Here is a 22709-nt window from a genome sequence, read left to right on the forward strand (position 1 = left end):
AGTAACATACCGATGACAAAGGGAACAACGTATATTGTTGTGCGGTTTGACCGATAAAGATCTTCATAGAATATGTAGGAGCCAATATGAGCATCCAGGTTCCGCTATTGGTTATTGGCCGGAGATGTGTCTCGGTCATGTCTACATAGTTCTCGAACCCTTAGGGTCCGCACGCTTAACATTCGATGACGATTTGTATTATGAGTTATGTGATTTGATGACCGAAGTTTGTTCGGAGTCCCAGATTAGGTCACGGACATGATGAGGAGTCTCGAAATGGTCGAGACGTAATGATCAATATATTGGGAGGCTATATTCGGACATCGGAAAGGCTCTGAGTGGTTCGGGTATTTTTCGGAGTACCGGAGAGTTACGGGAATTTGTTGGGGGAAGTATTGGGCCTTCATGGGCCTTAGTGGAAAGGAGAGAAGGGCCACAAGGGAAGGCCCCCCCATGGGCTGGTCCGAATTGGACTAGGGAGGGGTCGGCGCCTACCTCTTTCCTTCTCCCTCTCCTCTCCTTCCTTCTTCTCCTACTTGGACTAGGAAAGGGGGAAACCTACTCCTACTAGGAGTAGGAATCCCTCTTTGGGCGCGTCCCTTGTGGCCGGCCCTCCTCCTCCTCCTCCCCTCCTTTATATACGGGGGAGGGGGCCACCCCATAGACACACAAGTTGATTTCTTAGCCGTGTGCGGTGCCCCCCTCCACAGATTTCCACCTCGGTCATATTGTCGTAGTGCTTAGGCGAAGGCCTGCGTCGGTAACTTCATCATCACCGTCAACACGCCGCCGTGCTGACGAAACTCTCCCTCGATCTCAGCTGTATCTAGAGTTCGAGGGACGTCACCGAGCTGAACGTGTGCAGATCGCGGAGGTGACGTGCGCTCGGTACTTGATCGGTTCGATCGCGAAGACGTTCGACTACATCAACCGTGTTACTCAACGCTTCCGCTTTCGGTCTATGAGGGTACATAGACACACTCTCCCCTCTCGTTGCTATGCATATCCTAGATAGATCTTGCGTGATCGTAGGAAATTTTTTGAAATACTGCGTTCCCCAACAGGTCATGGTGTCGCGGTGGATCCCGGCCCTTGCCGGAGGGAGGGCTCTATTTTTATATGCTGCTTCGAATCTTGTTAGGGTTTGTGTCGTGCTTAGGAAGACGAGACGACGACGGTTCTCTAAAAATGAAATAAGGTTCTCCGCGCCTAGCCCCCATCCCGGTGGTGTGTCTAGCATCGTCGGTGGGCGTGTGGAGGTGCGTCTCCGATGGATCTGTCCTTGGTGGATTTGCTCGAATCCGGTCGTAGTTCGTCTACGTTTGTGTTTGTCCAGATTGGATCCATCCGATCTATGCTACTCTTCATCGGCGGCGATTGTTGTTCTGCTGCGCTGGTCCTATGTGGCCTTAGGACAACAACTTCCCGACTGTCTATTACAACAGGTTTTGCTTAGCTCCAGCGAGGGAGGGATGATGACGGCGGCTCACCTTCGGCCCGCTTCAGTGGTATTAGTCGTCCCTAGGTGGTCTACGGATTTGGATGTAATTTTTATTATTTCTGGTGTTCGTTGTACTGTCATGATTGAAGATGAATAGATCGGAAGTTTTCTCAAAAAAAATATATTCATATATCCCAAAAATGATGAAAATAATAGGAAATGCACCTTTTATTTGGGGGGGGGGATAGGACTAAGGGTTTTGGGATCAGGCTTTTCTAAAGCCTAGTCCATAAAATGCCCTCACATATGAAAAACCATGAAATTGATAAAAAAAATAACGTGCAATTAATATCCTAATAATTAACATGAAAAATATATAATATGATACTCCTGTCTATAAATAGTCCCATACAGAGGTAACGTGTAAATAGGCGTGCTCACCCTCATGTTACCCCTTTCTATAAACTAGATCATCGATGGCGCGCGTTGTTGCGCTCATCTATTTGTAATATATATTGCATGTTAGCTTGGCACAAATATGTGAAGGCATTATACATGAACAATAAAGCAGTAGTAACACGTAAAGGCACCAGCACCATTGTTTCCAACATGACACATAAATAATTCTAAAAAACACGGCACACTATGTATGATAGCAGTAAGTATCAGTATTGCATATTACTGCATTCGTAAATATAAATAATTTTGTTGCCAGTTAGATTTCTATGCCTTGTAGGTCCAACAAATACACACTTTTCTTCTCAACCCAGCCACTTGATGCTCCATTAATGTTGGATTAGATACTTCAAAGATCATATAGCAGTCGCTAAAAGAAAATCAGGGATAATAATACCAATGTAAGATCACATGTCAAACAGTAGCACATGCCTTGTATTGTTACAATGCAGTACATGCTTCTAGATCATACAGCAACCACTATATTCCAACAAATGTGCTAACAGTGTTAATGAACATTTAGTTATTATTCCATTCTGGCATTTGTTGTCCATAATTTAGATAATTTTTATTACTATTGTACAGTTGGCTTTAGAAAATTACCATTCTTCCAAACCTGCTTTTTTAGGACATGTTACAGTTTTATCATACAAATTAGAAAACAAGTAGGCATCATCTTCTAGTGACAGAGCAACAAAATACCAATATACAATGATCGAGCCTCAAGATAAAGAGGGTCCTTGGAATTTAACAGGACAATAAAACATATCGCAATGCATATATACCTTAGATTCTAGGTTTGTCAAGATTGTTGATTTAACTTATGCATTAACACGATCAAGTTGTCTTTGCTCAACTGCAACTAAACATTATGTTTTGGGCAAGTAAGTGAACCATAAACTGATTAGCAATGAAGCCATGGTTAGCAAACTTTCTTAAGGAAAAATACTGACATTAAAATTGTAATGAAAAATTAAGGAAGTGATGGGGGTGCCAGAATTGGGAGAAAGAAAACTTGTTGTCCCCATCTTGTTTATTTTCTGTAAAAAGAAACGTTACAGTTCATGAGTAAATGGCTACACTGAGCAGATACCATTGTAAGTAAAGCATATAATATGATTAGATATATTATCCTACATTTCCTCCAGCATCTGATTATGTAGATGTATACTAACCCTTTGTACACAGAAATGTGGACAGCTCATTCGGCCTGATATGACAAACCGAACTAACATAGAATAAATCAAGAAAAAATTGGGGGGAAGAAGTGTCATGTTGACTTGAGCATGGAGCAGAATTATAGGCATGATACAATAGACTAAACCAACCTGTAACTCAGCATGTAATAACTTAAAAAGAAAATATGTCACACTCGGAAGGAAATGGCAGTGTCGCTCACCTATAGAGAGGTGCCATGGCACTGTCGGGAAAAGGCATGTGCGCTGCCAGTCAGCGTTCCTGTGAGAGTGGGGAGGGAAGGCAGACTGGGAACCTCGCAATGAGCAGTGGTATGAGAACCATGGCTGCTGGGAAGATGGCAGAGAAAGAAAGGGGAAGTAGCCATTACCCCTGTAGAGAAAATTCATAAATCAGAGAACAGCTTAGATGCTCCTTTGATAGAGTATAATGACAGCAACATACAATATGTAAGGCATGTACTACATAGATCTTTATTCTGAATGCAGCAAAAGAACTCTATTGAGTACCTGCAATAAAACAGTAAATTGTTATGTTCATGCAATAAAACACTAAACTGCAATCAAATTTTTCGTACACCTTGCTCCTGCAATCAACAGTTGATTGACACTGCACAGGGAGAATCAAACATTTGCATGTCCTTCGAACTGTAATGTCCTGAACAAACCCTGCATTGATTTTGCGTTGACATACTTTGCTGCATGTGGGCCTCCTCTTGACCGATAACTCATGCGATTTTGTTAAACCCTAGGAAAGGGAAACAGACCTCGGACGATGCACAAGTCGGTGAAGCCATCCTCAACATAGATGATCCAGCGCCGCCTAACATGGCACGGACAAAAGCAGATGCACATACAATTTCAACAAAATGAAAGAATCTCAGCGAATACATAGTGACTAATAGAGACCACACGCACACGAGATTATGAAGGACTTTATTAGCTTTGCAGGATACAATTAGATGTAAACACTGCTACTTTTGACTTCAGAAACTGTAGGATCATGAACAACAATATACTATTTTATTGCAGGTACTCAATAGAGTTGTTTTGCTGAATTCCGAATCAAGATCCATGTAGTACATGCCTTACGTATTATGTTGTTCTCATTATATTCTATCAAAGGACCATCAAAGATGTTCTCTGATTTATCCTGCAAAGCACAGGTCATGTCATGGCAACCTGAACTTTCAGAGCGTGGGTGTGGTAAACTCAAATTTGGTCTAGAGTTATAACCTAAACTTTCAAAGCATGGATGTGATAAACTCAAATTGGAACATCGGTAAAATAAAGTGAGCACTAAAATATCATGGACATATCAGAATAATGTGTTTCTTCATGTCAAGATTAGCAATGCCTTCTGCCTAATTTCATTATCCCAGTTATAATCGGCTCTCCTGAATCCATTATCTTGCAATACCAGACGGCTACAGAATTTCTACAACTATTATTGGTCCTATACGTACACCACCGAGAACCTCTATATGTAAAGTATACCGAAAAATGCAAACAGATCAAACAAATCTGGATTGGCTATTATTAGTCAATGGAAAAGGATGCTCGTCCAAAAGGAGTTTATTTACAATCCAAAGGCAAAAATTATACTAGAACTGCTAATCCCAGCTTGGAAGCACAGAGGAGCTCGAGTCAGTCAACCTAGATAACTTGCATCATTTTGGGAGGTGAAAGAATAGCATCAATAATGCCGGCAAAGGAATGGAAGAGCACGGAGTGGTAACGGACCTGCAAGTAGTAGCCGCTGAAGAGTGGCATGGTGATTTATTTCCTCAATCACCGGCAAGTGGAGTCCAACCGACAAGCGATGATTCGCTGCCGTCGTCACCGCCCTCTGGCGTCGCCACCGATGCTTGAGGCCCCCAGCTGAAGTTGTGGTGCCGTCCGAAATCTAAGCCAGGTTGTGGGAGGCTGCCGTACCGGCGCCCTTGCGCGGTGGGAAGCAGGATCCCACCGGCGTACAAGAATGGGGATGAACGCGACAGAGGTTAGATCGGGGAAGAGCCGCCACGCGAGGGGGGTGGGGGAGACGTGCGACCTAGCGAAATGAAACGATCGATGGCTTAGGGGAGGTTGCTACAGGCCCATGAGGCCCAATTTAACCCGAGACAACCAAAAAAGCGACCGGAGCAGCGGCCCAGACGGTTCGCGCTCGTTAATAGCGAACGAAGGCTGATTAGGTGCGATTCACATCAAAGCTGACGGCCGAAAATGCTTGAAATTGAAGATCGGACGACCACGGACGCTAATGGCCTGAGAGGGCTGGAAAGTTGCACAGTTTTAATGTATCTAAATAGTCCCATATTCTACCTTCTCCCTTCAATGTATTTTACAACTCAAGCGAAATCACCCAGGTTTAACATCTCTTTCTGTCAAAATACAACCAACAAGATCCATGAGGCCACAAACGGCTCTTGTAGTCATAGCCGCCGTTGTTCTAGCATTGCCCGGTGCCGACACGACCTTGGAAACAACTTGCAAGGAGGTGACTTACAAGAACACACATGTCAAATACGATTTATGTGTGTTGAAGTTGAGAAAGCACCACCCAAGCCCATACACGGACACATGGGGCCTGGCCAAGGTGGCGGACAACATGGTCATCAGCAATGCCTAGGGCGCCATCCATGATATCGAGGGCCTAGTAGCAAAATTAGGTACATATCTCAAGAGGGCGGCGGTGCTTGAGTGATGCCAAAGGATGTATGACAACATGAAGTTCGGGTTTGCCGGAGCCTACGATGAGATCAACGACAGGAATTATGCAGGGGTAAAGGAGGAGGCAGCAAAGGCCGTCTCCTTGGCGCACCAGTGCGACGACGTCTTTGTGAAGGCTGACGTCATGTCACCCCATACAATTTATTTTTCTTTTGTTTTCTTTTCTTTTGTAAGGGTAATGCTGATGTCACAATCCATTACAACATCAGTATTACCCTTACAAAAGGAAAGAAAAATGAAAAAAAATCCATGAAAGAATGAATTCGTGGCATTGTTATTATCTTTCAAAAAAAGCAAATAAAATAATAAAATAATGAAGTTTTCTAAGAAAGAATGAAACCCTTTAAGAAGAAAGAGAATGAAAAAGAAAAGTTTTGAAAAGTTGCGCACAACTTTGCATTGAAACTGCACTTTTTGAAATATGCAAAGAACAAGTACATACTAGTGAAATTTTCGCATTCTACTATGATTTCCACACATATTATTTAGTAGTTGCATTTATACTTACACACACAAAATAAAAAATTATGTTTTCAACGAAGGAATGAATTAGTGCCATTGATATTTTCCTTTAAGAAGAAAGGAAGTGAAAAAAAATAAAAGAAAATAATGATAAATTTGCACATAATTTACACATAAGTTGTGTTTTTTTAATAATATGCAAGAATAAGCATCTAATAGTGGAATTTTGCAAAAAGATGTTTGCTAAGAATTAATGAATTAGTGACATACTGACATTGGTATTATGTTTAAGTAGAAATAAAATGAACAAAATAAAAAAATCAAAATAATTAAATTTCCTAAGGTAAAATTAATTAGTGGCATTGGTATTACCATTTTAAAAAATAAAAATAAAAAATCTAAAACAAACGTTGAAAAAATTGCACAAAATATACATAAAAAATACCTTTTTCAAAATATACAATAATAAGAACATAAAAGTGGATTTTTTTGCAAAAAAATGTGTCTAAGAATGAATAAATTAGTGGCATTGATATTACCCTTAAAGTAGAACGAAATAAAAACTAAAAAAATATCAAAATAATAAATTTCTCTAAAAAAGAATGAATTAATGGCATTAGTATTTCTTGAAGAAAAAAATAAAATTTAAAAACTTGCACACAACTTTCACCAAAATTGTAATTTTTGTAAGATGCAAAAATAATCATAGAATAGTGAAATTTTTGCACATATTATATAGTATATTTATGTATATATTTACACTCACCCAACATCCCTAAAAATAAATAAAAACCAACTAATAATGAAAAGGAAAGAAACAAAAACAAAAACGGTTAAAAACAGAAACAAAGAAGAAAGAAGAAGGTTATGTCACAGAAGTGGGCTTCGGCCCGCTAACGAATTGATCGGCTCAATTATGGGGTCAGTAAAAAAAGCCCAAGACAACGCATAGACCAACCCAGGAAAAAAAAGTACATGAATCGTGAAGCAGAAATCAACAGTTCAAAAGTCGATTGACCCAAAATTAATTTTCAAGCAACATACATGTAACTAAAGTGAACATTCAGAGCCTCTGCCCGCGTGCTTCTCATTTTCTCTGACCTCAATCGTTGGAGTCGTCAACTTGCTTAATCATGTCCCCAATCAAACGCGGAGAATCCTGACATGGTGGTCGATCTGGGATCATCATCACGTTTTTGCCATCCTCGTGGTGCAATCTCCTGCTGATTCCTTCAGAGTATCTCTCTGCTACGTTGTCTTCAGATAGATGGATGGTATTATCTCTTGAATTATTGGATTCAGCCAGCTTAGTTGGTAGGTGCAGATACACGCATCGCCAGTACTAGGCTACTCGCACTAGCATACTTAGCCAACAGTACTATTTGTCTAAGATAATGATCGTGTCTGCTGCATGCACTTGTCAATTCTGTGGTTGGGTCACCGAAAGAGGTCATGAACTATTGGTACTCCCTTCGATGCATATTACTTGTTGCTCAAAGGGATATATTTAGTGTTTGAGCAACAAGTACTTCATATAAGTATATCAAGGCTGCAGTTGTAAACGTACAGCAATTATGCAGTCAAGATCAGCAAGGACATGCAAAATTATTCTGCAAATCGGTAGTTGGAGTCAAATTCTGTGTGCGTGCAGATCGGATCAGCATGGAGAATCATCGCAGGCTGGCTTGGAATCATCACCTTTTTTCTGCAGATGATTTTGTGGTGTTATTCCTTGCAGTTGCAGGGCTGAACCATGAACACGGGAAGATCTCTGTCGGAACTGAACCTACTGATTCTTTTCGCAAATTTTGAACACTTGTTTTTTTTGGGCTAAGCTATGAATTTCAATAATGGGCCAGCTTGGGTAGATGCAGAAATATTTATACCGCACGTAGCTTGTCAGAAATAATTGTGCGTGCCGCACATGCCAATTGATTTCGTGCGAGAATGATCCACATTGATCAAGCACGGCTGCAACGGGGTTGTCGCTTGCACAGTGCCGCCACTGTCTTAATAGAAGCAGCAGGCCAATAACCTGTTGAAGCTTTGCTTCTGAATCGCCAGCTAGGTTACCCAACAAATCAAGATGATGTGTTTCCCGCTTGCGGTTGCTCTGTATGCGGTCGAGATGAGAGGATCCCTTGGACTCTGCAATCTGCATGCACGTCTCAACATTGCCTCTGATCAAGTGATCAGTATCTTCAGCTGAACTCTGACTGTAAATCTTGAAATGTTGGAATGTGATCGTCAACATTTTTTCCGAAATAGGGTTTTCTCCCGCTTTGTATTATAAAGCAATCGTCACTGATACAATCAATGATAGGTGCTGGGACGGAAACAGCACAGGCACGCCAAAAAAAATGAAAGAGAAAATACAAAAGAAATAAATGCCGACAATGGCGGATCAACAAAAACGAAGAAGCCTCGTGACCGCTGCGCCCCACCGGAGATCTTCCACCAAGCTCCGGCTCCGAAGCATCGGTACCACGCAACACCTCCAAGAAGGAACACGACGATGACGACGCTGCTACAAGGGTTGCTCCGGCACGCGACGAGGAGAAAGGAAAGGTGGCACCCAACGCCCTCCAGGAAGGTCCGGCGGCACCCTCAGGCGCCACCGCGTTGGAGTCGGCCAGGCCGACAGGGATTTTTCCCGATCCCAACCATCACCCCGGACGCTCCGGAGCATGCCACCATACCGTCCATCACACTGCGCCAACACAATCTTGAGTCTCCCACGCTGTCTCACCACGACAACGCGAAGTGGGACCCGCACAGCGAAGAGGAGGAGCCGGGACAGGGAGCAGTAGCACCGTCAGCACGCGGGAGGGCCCAACCTCCACCGTCACTGACGAGATCCGACCGGACGCAATAGCAGGAGCAAACCAGGCTTGTGGACCCACAGGCCCCACCAGGCCCTCAAATGCCCGTAAAGCTCCCGCGGTCGCGCTGCAGAAGGCGTGCCATCAGTGTCGTGGCTCCCTGTCCAAGCCGCTCCTCCACTTCACCGCCCCGGAGGCAGCGAAGCCACACCGGCGCCGGCCACCTAGGACCAAGATGGGGTCCTAAGGGCCCAGATCTGTGTCGGGGTCGCGCCGCCGGCAACCCAACACCACCAAGCCGCCCTGCCGCCAAGAAGCAGCATCACCACTGCGCCAGCCGATGACCCCCACTGCCAGGAAGCCAGACCGCCACCTGCCGAGCTGCACCCGCCGCCAAACCCTGCCCCGGGAAGGGCGCCACACGCGGGGGAAAGGAAGTCCCGCCGCCGCCGAAACCACCCGGCCAGATCCGGGGGCCCCTTCCGGCGGAGCGGGGGAGAGAGGACTGAAGGGGGGGAGGGGGCGAGCCGCCCCGGCCGCCGCCCGGGTAGGCGGCGCGAGGTGGGGTCGCGCGAGCCGCCTCATCAATATTTTTTACAGCCGAAGATGCTGATTTCTGCGGCATCCTAGAGCATGATTGGTTTCCTACCAATATTTGGCTAGCCAAATGTTGGCATTGCCAAATATTGGCAATACCAGGACTTGCTAAATATTGGCAACTTTATATGAGATAGGCAAGACAACTTACTAACCAGTTAATTAGTAGCCAATATTTGGCACAATATCAGACATCGGCATGCCAAATTTTGGCACCAAACCAATTATGCTTCTAATCTCCGATGATCCTAGTATCTCTTCCACCTCGTAGATAGATGATATTATTCCTTGCATGATTGGATTAGGCCAGCTTAGTTGGTGGTAGGTCACTGCTGATAAACGCATCACCAGTACTAGGCTACTCGTACTAGCATACTTAGCTAAGTACCATTCTTTGTCTGAAATGCTAATAATTGTGGCTGCTACACGTGTCAAATAATTTTGCCGTGGGGCCCACAACAGCAACAGCTGCATGGGTTATCACTAATGCAATCCATCATGCCCAAATTTTCTGGTCATTGGAAGAGGTCATGGCCAATTGCAATGCATGCGATTGTGTCGTCCGTGCGATACTTTCTGCCTACGCATCATCGTCATCATCATTCCATCTTTGGCTGATCGAGCTCGTGACATGAAGCATCCATCAGAGTTATTAACAATAGAAAAGGCTTGATGTGCCATTAAGAGGAGGAAGAAGAACTAATGATCAGTTAGGATCAGGCCAGCATCAAGAGGTTCTAGATGATCCAGGTGCCTCCCAGGGAAAGGGGGCATCCTGAGCTGCCACGTGGCCCTTCCTAATCTTATATGTAAAGCATTGCATCATTTTTATATTTGATACTCTCTCTGTTTCTAAATATTCGTCTTTTTAAAAATTTTAAATGGACTATCACATACGGATGTATATAGATATATTTTAGAATATAAATTCACTCATATTGCTTCGTATGTAGTCATTTGTTGAAATCTGTAGAAAAACAAATATTTAGAACGGAGGAAGTACAAGAATTGCATCAACTTGGACGTAAAGCACCAGGGTTGACAAGAGTAACTTGCAGTTCTGCGTAGCGTACCAAAGGTTACACTTGCACTGTCACACAAGTACAACAATTATTCAGAGTCAGAAGATCATGGTGGAGATGAGTGGATTTCACTGCTCACGATCACTCTCAATTGCTGGAGTCAATATTGAGCATGGAGACTCATCGGGATCATCAACTTTTTTTGCAGATGAAGATCCTGACTTCGTGGCATGCTCTGCCACCTCGTCTATAGAAGATAAATTTTTTTTTTACCCGCAAAAAAAAAAAAACCTTGAACACGGCCAGCTCGTTACGATGTCTGTCGGACTGAACACTGAACGCACTGATTCTCTTCATATCCTTTTGATCACTTACAAATGTTCTATTCGCAAAAAAAAAAAAGAATCACTTACAATATTATTTATGCTGAATTATGAGTATATCAAGTTCATCGATGGACCAGCTTGGGTAGGTGCAGAAATAACTGTACTGTACGCCTTGTCTGAAATAATTTTGCCCGCCACACGTGCCAATAAATCTCCCACGAAAATGGTCCACATCGATTCGATCAAACACAGCCGCAACGGCCCTAATCTAAGCTGCAGCCAGCCGGCTAATCACCTGTTGGTCTGACATGGATCGACGATGCGTACTTCTGAATTATCAGCGATCAACATATGCTTTCTAGACGTAAAGCATCAGGGTTGACATGAGTAAACTATCAAGACATCAGGAAATAAATATCAACCAAATTAGGCAAACTTTTTTGCGCAGACCGAGGATATTTCGAGCGAATTTTGTAGTTGAATTTTGAATTCAAATAAGTGAATGAACGAATATCCGAACCAAAGACCTCTCAAAACATGAACTAGGTTGCTACTAACACGCCAGAACCAACTTTCATGGCATTAATTAGATCCTACGTACTTCACAGTAAATCGAGTGTTTAAATTCAAAATTTTCAAAAAAATGATGTTTTTTGCTCGGTATGGCGATTTACCGAGGGGCACGGAAATACGTGGTAACCATGGGAAATCTCGAAATTTCGACCGGTAACCAAAACAGTGCGCAGCAGGCTAATCACCCGTTGATCTGACTTGGATCGATGGAGCTAATTGCTTCGTACTCGCCAGAGTTGTCAGCTGTCTGCAATTTGCAATTGTACCGTCTGCAATGCGTGTCGATGATATCTGCCTAAGTAGCATCATCAATCATGATTGTTCTACATGACTAAGCTCATGGGTCATGGCATGGCCGACGGAACATTCCAACCATCGGTACAACAATTACTCAGACAAGATCAGCAACAAGGAGATGAGAGGATTCCCTCACAATTATTCTAAAAAATCGGTAGTTGGTGGAGTCAGCTTGATTAATTCTGTGTGCACGCAGATTCAGATCAGCATGGATGATCGTTGCAGGCTGGCTTGGATTGGATCATCACTTTTTATGCAGATGATTTTGCGGTATCCTCTTGGTGCAATCTGCTGCTGATTCGCTGAGAGTACGTACCCATGCCACCTCCTCTATACTTCCTTGGTTCCTAAATACCACCTCCGTCTTAAAATAAGTGTCCAAACTTTATACTAACTTTAACTTTAGTACAGAGTTGTATTAAAGCGGAGACACTTATTTTGAGACAGACGGAGTACTATAAGTTTTTTTGAAGATTCTAATGCGGACTACATACAGAACAAAATGAGTGAATTTATATATATATATATATATATATATATATATATATATCCGAGTATTTAGAAACGAAGGGGGTAGAAGATAATATTCCTACCATGACTGATGACTGAACATTGAACACCGGAAGTTGGTTGAGATCTCTGTCGGAATGGAACACTTAAAAATTGTTTTGTTGCTGCTGCTGCTAATTTATGAATATCAATAGAAATCATGAATGGACCAGGTTGGGCAGATGCAAGAATAATTGCACTACGTATCTTATCTGAAATAATTGTGCAATTAATTCCTCAAAAGAATGGTCGACATTTTTCTTGTGTTATTAGGAAAGAAATGGTCCACATCGACCAAACACACATGCTGACATGCCGTCGTTGTGCCCTAATCAAAGCAGCAGGCTGATTAATCACTTGTGATCTGACATTCGTATGCCTAGCATTTTTGTTTGTCAGCTGATTAAGCACCAACTGATGATGATGAGGTTTCGGCTTGCAGTTTGTAAGCTTGCGTCTTCTATCTTTCTGCCCAAGCTCATCGTCATCATTGTTCTAAGCTCATGTGGCATGCAAGATGGAACATTGGTAGCCATGACATGGCTGCCGCGTCACCAGGAAGAAGAATGATGCAGCTTCCAAAAGGGATCTGCTCAGCTGCCATGTGTCCCTTCCTACCAAAAGTCCACACAAAGTCACAAACGTACTCATCTGCAGCCACAAAACCAAATTTGATTTGATCACGGGCCGACCGACCAATGCTACAAGACATGCGAGCTCCACCGCGGCCATGCATGGCGCCACAGCATTACTGTACCTCAGCTGAGCTCCACCGCCGTATTCGATTACAGTAGCTGAGCTGAGCTCCGGACATCAACGCCATGGCTTTCTTGCAGAGGATGTACAAGAGCAGGCGCAATGCCGCCGCCGTGACCGCGAGCGCCTCCTTCCTGCTGCTCCTGCTCGTCGTCATATGCCTTTCCCTGCGCACGCAGCACGGCGGGACCTTCTTCTTCGGCTCGGGCGCCGGAGGGCGGGAGCCGGGGAGCTGCGAGGCGGAGCTGCAGGCGCTGGAGGGCCGCGCCGCGCGGTGCCGGTACCTCCGGTCGTCGTCCCACCCGCCGTGCGCGCCGACCGGGTACGTCGACTACCTCGCGCTCTTCTACTGCGCGTGCGGGGAGGACGAGGAGGGGCTCTGGTGGTGGTCGCCGTGGCTGGGCGGCGCGGCGATCGCGCTCTGGCTGCTCCTTCTCTTCTACCTCCTCGGCGACACCGCCTCCGAGTACTTCTGCGCCTCGCTGGAGGGCCTCTCTGCCGCGCTCCGCCTGCCGCCCGCCGTGGCCGGGGTCACGCTGCTCTCGCTCGGCAACGGCGCGCCCGACGTGCTCTCCAGCGTCGTGGCGTTCGCGTCCGACGGCGGGGAGGCGGGGGACGTGGGGCTCAGCGGCGCGCTCGGCGGCGCGCTGTTCGTGTCGACCGTCGTCGCCGGCGTGGTCGCCATCGTCGCCGCTCGCCGCGGTGGCGCCGTCATTGAGCGGAGCGGGTTCGTGCGCGACGTGTGCTTTCTTCTCGTCGCGCTCTGCTACCTCCTCGCCGTGCTGGTCGCCGGCACGGTCACGGTGTGGGCGGCCGCGTGCTTCCTCTCCCTCTACGCCGCCTACGTCCTCCTCGTCTCGACGTCGCACTGCTGCTCCGCCGCCGCCGACGACGACAGCACAAAGACAATGAAGCCTTCCGATGACCTCGCCGCCCCGCTCCTCCTCCCGGTCACCGTATCCTCCAAGCAGCCACCAAGGACCTTCGCCAGCGGCCTCTTGGCCGCAGTCCACGCGCCGCTCTACCTCCCGCGCCGCCTCACCATCCCGGACATCGCCGGGCACCGCTGGTCCAGGCCGTATGCCATCACGTCAGCGCTCCTCGGCCCTCTCCTCCTCGCCGTAGTCACCTCCCCGACCAGCCCGACCGCGCTCCTCGCCGGCACCCTCACCGGCACGCTCCTCGCCATCGCCGCGGCCGCGACCACGGACGCCGCGGCACCACCACACGGCCGGTACGCCCGCCTCGTGTGGCTCAGCGGCGGGTTCCTCATGTCCATCCTCTGGTCCTACCTCCTGGCCCGGGAGCTCGTGGCCCTCCTCGTGTCCACCGGCATCATCGTCGGCGTCCCCGCGAGCGTGCTGGGGGTCACCGTGCTCGCGTGGGGCAACTCCCTCGGCGACATGGTCGCGGACGTGGCGATGGCGACGCAGGACGGCGCGGCGGGCGCCCAGACGGCCGTGGCGGGGTGCTACGCCGGGCCGGCGTTCAACACGGTGGTGGGGCTGGGGCTGTCGATGGCACTGGCGGCGGGGGCGCGGTACCCGGAGCCGTACAGGATCCCGGTGGATGCGGCGACGTACGTGACGGTGGCGTTCCTGGTGGGCGGGCTGGCGTGGGCGTTGGTGGTGCTGCCGGCGAGGGGGATGAGGCTGGACGTCACGCTCGGTGCCGGGCTGCTCGCCGTGTACCTCTGCTTCATCGCCGTCCGGGTCGCCGACGCCGTCGGCGTCCTCAGCCTAGATTCTCTCCTACCGAGACAGTGATTGAGGACTGTCGGATTTGATTTGATGGTGCAGCGGCAAGATCGAACAAGATCCTGAGGCTAAAAGAGTAGTAGTACGTAGGTTGGTGCGGAAGTGATGGAGCTGGCTTGGCTTGGCTGCTTCTCACACACGCTCGTGACACTTCAGTTGTGAGAGGGCAATGCATGCATGTGGATATGTAAAGCCACAAAACAAAGTCATTCTTTGTTATCTGTTGTAAATTAAGTATGATATAGGAAAAAGGGGATGAAGTACTTGTCTATAATTGTTAACTGCCATGTAAAGTACAGGTACATACTATGAGTAAATGCTTTAATTCACTATAAACTCCCTAGGGTGGAAGCTCTCTCAATCAATTGAGGTCTCTAATTTGAAACTTGGTCCACTTGATCAACCTCTTGTGTTTTGTGGAGTTATCTGCGGATGGATGGGCTTGTTGGTAGGTGGTTGGTATGGTGGAGTGATTCGAGTCGATTCAGGGCAGCGATTTCAAGAGCCCATAGCACTCTGGAGGTTGTTTTCCTTCTTTCTTCACTGGTCTGTCGGTGTTGACCACGTATCGCACGCCTCGCCCCAAGGGCCGTCAATGGGCCATGTGTTCTTGTCATGTTGCGTCTCTAGGGCGACCCAATTTCGCCATACCTTTTTGTTATATGTGCAGAAGGGCTGTCAGCGATGCTCAAGGATGCGCAACAAAGGGGAACAATGAACGGCATTCAAGTCTGTGCAGGGGCTCCCTCAATCTCTCAACTTTTTTTGCCGATGACTCGGTTCTGTTGATGAGAGCGAGGGAGGATGAAGCCAGGGAATTGAGGTGAATCCTTGCGGTATATGAAAGGTGTTCAGGACAGTGCATTAATCAGGAAAAATCTGCTATCATGCTCAGTAAGAACAGTATGACGCAATCCAAACAGAGTGTAAAGGATACTCTCGGCATCACCAATGAAGCGTATAATGAAAATTACCTAGGGCTCCCTGTGTATATTGGGCGATCGAAGAGGAAGGCGTTTGCTTACTTGAGGGATGCTATATGGAATCATATGCAGGGCTGGAACGAGCGCACTCTGTCTCGTCAGGGAAAGGAAATCTTAGTTAAGGGAGTCGCACAGACAGTCCCCACCTTTGCCATGTCAGTGTTTTACCTAACGAAGACCTTTTGTGATGAGTTGAGTGCAATGATAGGTCGGTATTGGTGCAACCAACAGGAAAATGAAAACAAAGTGCACTGGGTGGGCTGGCAGAAGCTCACTAAATCCAAAGGCAAAGGAGGACTTGGGTTCAGAGATATACATGACTTCAACATTGCTATGTTAGCAAGGCAGGTGTGGCGACTCATCCAGCAACCGGATAGCCTCTGTGCACAGATGATGAAGGCCAAGTATTACCCGAACTGTGATGTGTTGGAAGCGGATCTGAGCGCCAATATGTCATATGCTTGGAGGAGTATTACACATGGAATTGGCCTCATCAAAAAAGGTGTGATTTGGCGGGTTGGTGATGGACAAAATATCCATATATGGGATGATCCATGGATCCCTAGGGCTTGGCCCACGAAAGTTGTGACTCCTAGAGGGAGCAGTTTGTTAACTAAGGTGTTCGAAATCATCGATCCGACCACTGGAAAGTGGGACGAGGAGCTCATAAGAGACATGTTTTGGGAGGAGGATGCCGCCTTAATCCTTCAGCTACCACTTCGGGATGGAGCCGAGGATTTCCGAGCATGGCATTTTGACAGCAGAGGACTGTTCTCTGTTAAGCAAGCCTACAAACTACAACGAGTGTTCTCCGAGCACTCCCGCGAGGGTCAGACAGGCGAGCCACAAGCTGTTGGCGACCTAGATGGCGGCGGTGATGTGAGATGGAAAAGGATCTGAAAGCTTCCGTGCCCGGGGAAAATCAGACATTTTGTATGGCGGATGGCTCATAACATGATCGCCACAAAGGACATCCTGGCAAAAAGAGGGATGAATATCGAAGACCACAGGTGCTTCATGTGCAATGCGAGACATGAGTCAGGGAAACACCTCTTCGTTGACTGTAGTGAGGTCAAACCGGTGTGGTTGAAGCTTGAACTCGAACATATTAGGCTGCAACTCTCAAACTGCGAGTCTGTGGGTGAGACCATGGACACTTTATGGCAGGCCCCGGAAAATGAGAGGATGTAGGTCATCGTAATGTGGTGGCAATGGTGGAACCAGAGGAACAAGGTGCGTGAAGGGGAGAAGCCCATGGATCACGACCAGTTCGTGTATAGGGCTGCATGCACGGCTGCGAAATACTTGGGGTGTTTATGCAAAATTCCCAAGCTCAGCGGGATCCCTCAGGCCTGGTCCCTGCCGCCGCCGGATGAGCTGAAGCTTAATGTCGATGGTGCCTATAACCCGGGAAGCCAGCATGGGGCATGGGGCGTGATCGTTCGTGACTCTATGGAGCACGTGGTAGCTGCACGAGCGGGACGGGTTGATCACGTAGCCTCGGCATTTGACACGGAGCTGCAAGCCGTCGAGCAAGCGCTGGACGTAGCGGCCGAACTAGGGGTGTTGCGGCTTACTGTGGAAACGGACACGCTCCTGGTGCAACAAGCTTTAAATCGGCGAGCTCCGGACTTCTCCAGGCAAACCCATGTGATTGAGGATGTCAAAGTACAAGCGCGGCTATGGTTTGCTTCCTGTGTATTTGCTCATTGTAAGAGAGAAGCCAATACGGCTGCCCACAATCTAGCTAAGATCGGCTTGTCACTCGCTGCGGGTGAGGTTATTGTACTGGATGATGACCTTCCAGCTGATGTAGCTGCTTCTTTTATGGGCGATTCTTCCCAAGTTGTTGCGTAATAAAGCATTTTGCTTGACCTAAAAAAAGAAGACCGCGCGGAGGTGGAGGAAAAAAATCAGAGGTGGTTGGGCGCAGAAGCGGCTCCACAAGATCTTGGTTGCTAGGAGTAGGAGGCTTGAGGGAAGTTTGGCGTTCTTCCCGGTTGGGTGTTCGACGGCTGCGAGCACGCTTCTAGGAGCAACGTCTTTCCAAGCCGGTCATTCGGCGGCTAGACGTTCGGCGGTTGCAACCTCGCTTGCTGGGACCTGTCTTTTTCGGTTGGGTGTTAGGTGGATGAGACCTCATTGGCTGGCACTAGTGTTTTTTTTCCTTTCTTTGTTCGTTGTTTTTCCGGGGGTGTCGCTTTTTCTCATTTTCCTTTGAGTATCTAGATTTTTTCATTTTGCCTTCCTCTTGCATTTGATTATATGGCTCTTGTCAATTGTTGTTTTAGAGTGTGTTAGTACATTATAGTGGCTTGTTGTTCACGGGCTTCATGATTTTGATCTAGACTGATGTTTGATGTTTTTTTAATTGGTTGCCGTGTGTTTGTTTTATCGTGAACCGCCGATGCTTGCTTTTATGACGGTCGTCTGCTTGTGGGCAACCTTTGCTTGTCTGCGTGGATTGGTGGTCCATGGTGTTTTCTTCGTTGTTTTGCCATGGCATGGGAGAGAAACCCTTGTTTTTTATCTCTGATTTTGGGTTGTCGTGTAGTATTTTGTTGTGCTTATGTTTTGTAATGATCAGCTGTAGTTTCTCCATGATAATATGATGAAGTTTTATTGCCATCAATACTATCATAATAGGGGGTTGCCAAACCGTTTTTACATGTCGTTGATGTTTAACTTAGCAAGCCAAAATTGATGTATGTATGTGCGTTGAGTGTGATAGGTTGTCCTGGCGTATACATACAAGGATGCCGCATTCCATCTATGCAAGCGGTGCAGCAAAGCACACAAAGTGCTTCTCGTATATGATCATTTCCAACCCAGCCATCTAGGATGAATTACCACCCGCTTAGGACTTAGTTGACTGAGAACTTGGTAGACCCAACTGCAACACCTCCACAAAACCTCTTCACTTAATCATAACAACATGCCGACGTCGTTGGTCAAGACTTGAGAAAATATCAAGTCATTGACGACTAACAATTAATCCATGATAAGTTACAGTAACATGACGTCAAAAAACGTCTTTAGATTACATACCATACATTATCTTGTTTTATCATTGTTTTCCAAAAAGGTTGTGAACCTCTTCGGAATGTACATGTACAATTTGTACATACATATGTGTTTATGTGTGTCTTTCATTTTTATTTATCTTAAATTCTTAGAACCAATAGTTATAATTTAGAAAATACCGTAATCATAGAAATTTTCTCAGTACACGTGTGGTCGCTACTTGTTATATCATCTTCAATCGGACGCCCTAACCCCCCATATGTCTGCCATCCGACCTGGTCCCCCATACCCATTCCGTATGCCCGAGTTATCTGGTATCCTTCAAACCTAGCCCATATACACGCAGATTTGGGGCCGCCTGGACATGTTCACCATGCCGGACCCACATCAAATCCCCTAAATCGACCTCCATCCTTTCCCAACCTACCATCTTCCTCTCTGTTATGTCCTCATCCGCTCTGCCCTTTGCCCGTTCTACTCCCCCGCCATAGCTTTGTCGCCATCCCCCATCCGGCCCTAACCCGCAAAACCGTCCATCGTTCGTCCAGACGTCCTTCTTGCACCAAATGCGACCGCCACCCTGGTGCGTCCTACTCCACCTAACATATACCTTGCATGTCTAGTTTTTGATGAAATGTTAAGATTTTTTAGGTTATTTTTGTGCATTTGTAGCTAAACGATGGATTTATTGGAGGATGAGTTTGCTTACCCATAGCTTGATGAGTTCATTATCAAGGAGTTCATCAATTCGTCATATTCATACATTGATGACCACGAAGATGAAGACCTGATGGTGATGATGAGCATCCTTGAAGACATGGAGAAGCAAGAGGAGCATGTTCTCAACTTCAAGGGTTCGATGCCAGGCAGGATAGTTGTGGCCCGTGATAGGATAAAGGGACAACAAGATCTCTACAACAAATATGTATTCAGTGTGCTTTTTTTTGCATCACTTATGGATGATCAAGCATTTGTTCCTGTGCGTAGTGGAGGGTGTGAAGGCATATGATCCCTACTTCGTGCCAAGGAAGAAATGTTGTGGACACCTGTCGTTCTCTTCTATGCAGAAATGCATGACTGCTCTGACGATGTTTGTATGTGATACAAACCAGGGACGTCGCTGATGAGGTCAGTCGGATGGGAAAGCGTACATGCTCTGAGGCAATAGTGAAGTTGCGTATACCGTGGTGAAGGTGTTTGAACCTGAGTACTTGAGAGAACCAAATGCCAAGGACATGGAAAGTTATTGGCAATTGGAGCATCAAGAAGTTTTCCAGATATGCTGGGTTCAGTTGACTGCATGCATTGCAATAAAAGAACTGCACGATAGGTTTGCGCGGGAAATACCAAGGTTACACAAAGAGGTCACCGTCATACTTGAAGAAGTGGCATCAAAAGACTTATGAATTTTACATACTTTATATGGCATGCCATAGTCTCACAAGGGAATCAACGTGCATCAATGATCTTCATTGTTCAAGATAATTTGTGATGGGGATGCCCAACCGTGCAACTACACAGTCAAGGGCTATGAGGACACCATGGAGTACTACCTTGTTGATGATATTTATCCTCAGTGAACGACGTTTGGGAAGACTATCTCTAACCCCAATAGTAACAAAAGGTGTCTCTTTGCACACGTGTAAGAAGGTGCTAAGTAAGATGTGGAGTGGGCATTTGGAGTGCTCGAAGCTCATTGGTATTGTTCGTGGAGCTGAAATATATGAGATCTAGTGATGACTTGTTGTGTAATCTTGCACAACAAGATTGTAGTGGATGAGGGTGATCGTGCTAGTACACATGATTTTGTGAAGTCCGGAGTACAAGTCCTCCTCCGAGAACAAGATGCAGTGCATGTTGTCAACTTACTAGAGATGCGTCGACAACTTAAAGATCAACAGGCGCGCGCGCAACTACTCAATGATCTTGTGGAGCATATGTGTATCCACATCAAAAATCATTAAGTTTTATGATTCAACTATGCCCTTACAGCATATACAAACCAGACTTACCAAATATGACCCCCTAAACGTTTGCGGACATGCCTGGTCAGTAATCGGGCGTGCCCGTTTTGAACCTCTATTTGTCCGTCCATGCAGCCACACTCCTCATTTTCTTCCTCATATGTCCGGTCACTTGCACGCGATTGATGGAGATGAAGAGAGGAAAAGAAAAGAATAAATAAAGAAAGAGAAAATGTGGTTTGAGGTGGGCCTCGTCCTACGTGGTGGACTGACCAGACGCGTCCACGAGCCCTCATATCCTCCCTACATTTGTCCTTAATATGAGGGTTCGCGGATAGCCCAGATGTATAAGGATGATATGATGGGTCCGACTGGGTCACTTTTTTTCCTTCTCTCTTCTGTCCGATCACTGGCTGGGCGCGTCCATGACCGTTTGAGGAGGATTTGAGAATGCCGGTTGTAGATGCTCTTATGGATAATATTTATGTCTGAGCTATGTATTTTTCCCTTCCAATCAGGACTATATGTTTTTTGTATTGTTGTGTGCTATAATTCATTGTTGTGTATTTGTATCGGTCAATGATCCACGTGCATGTGTTTGCATGAAAATCCGGTTTTAAAAACGAGGGTGTGGTTGCCCGGGCGAAATAGGGTTCACTGACCTCTATCCACCGACGCGTTCGCGGACATATAAGGGATCACATCAAGCAAGTGTGATATATATGCTCTTCTATAATGACGAACAACCGACAGCTATGTACTTATTTCCAAATGGGAACTAATATAGTAATATGGAATATCCAAATGTGGCGCACCAGTGGTCTAGTGGTAGAATAGTACCCTGCCACGGTACAGACCCGGGTTCGATTCCCGGCTGGTGCACGCTTTCCATTTTTGTGTGGAGTTGGCCACGTGCCATCTGCTTTCTACCGAGTAAAAAGATTATATATTTTTTCTGTGTTTTTTATAGCCACGGCTTGCAACTCGAAGACTGGGGGGGTTCAACATCGAGTTGTTATGTCTTTGTGACTAGGACCCACGGAGGTTATCATTGGTTACTGTGATCAAATTTGTTTTCGTCTTTGCAGATTAAGTTCGTGTGGAGTTGGCCACGTGGCAGCTCGGCAGCCCCCCTTTTCTCTTGGGAAGCTGAATGAATGGTCTAGTATAGACCTTATCATGATGGTCTGAACTTATCTGATCATTCTACTTCCTCCTTATGATGACCCCACATACTTTTTGACCGTTAATTTTGATGCATTTTCCATGTCATGAGCTGTACAAGTCAGATGGATGGATGGATGATGTTGATGCTGGTGCTCAGGCACAACGCGTTCCAAACTTGGGGCTTCTTTGATTCAAAGAAATTGCATAGAATTTTTGAAAGATTTAAACTCTTAGGAATTTTTCCTGTGATGCTCGTTTAATTCGTAGAATTGGCATCCTTAGGAATTTTTTCAAATGATCCATTTGTACTATATTTTGGAGAAACATTTCCATCCACTCAAAGCTCTTTGTAGAATTTCTTTGTTTTTCCTATGCTATCAAACATTCTTTCAAATCCTATAGAATACTATGGGACATGTCACCTTATTCCTGCATTTTTTCTATTCCTTCAATTTGACAATCCTGTGAATCAAAGAGGCCCTTGCAGTTGGGCATGACCTCTTTCAGGGATCGGACAATTAGGACACGACGGCTTGTATTAATGGCAACCAGACCAGCTGGTTGTGCCGTGGGCCCATGGAGCT

The 22709-nt window shown here is 46.1% G+C and overlaps 1 protein-coding gene and 1 non-coding gene across 2 annotated transcripts; both read left to right on the plus strand.

Annotated features, from left to right (window-relative positions):
• Nucleotides 1-13134: 13134 nt before the first annotated feature.
• LOC125507289 (cation/calcium exchanger 1) lies at nt 13135-15321 on the plus strand. The gene has a single exon (XM_048671917.2). It carries the CDS (start codon nt 13296-13298, stop codon nt 14994-14996), a length of 1701 nt encoding a protein of 566 aa, XP_048527874.2. The 5' UTR covers nt 13135-13295; the 3' UTR covers nt 14997-15321.
• A 6448-nt stretch (nt 15322-21769) lies between these two features.
• Nucleotides 21770-21840, plus strand: TRNAG-GCC (transfer RNA glycine (anticodon GCC)). Its single transcript has one exon. It is a non-coding gene; the product is annotated as a tRNA-Gly (tRNA).
• Nucleotides 21841-22709: the final 869 nt, after the last annotated feature.

Source organism: Triticum urartu, chromosome 5A (genome assembly GCF_056163025.1).
Source record: "Triticum urartu cultivar PI428250 chromosome 5A, HENAU_Tu73, whole genome shotgun sequence".
Lineage (NCBI taxonomy): Eukaryota > Viridiplantae > Streptophyta > Magnoliopsida > Poales > Poaceae > Triticum > Triticum urartu.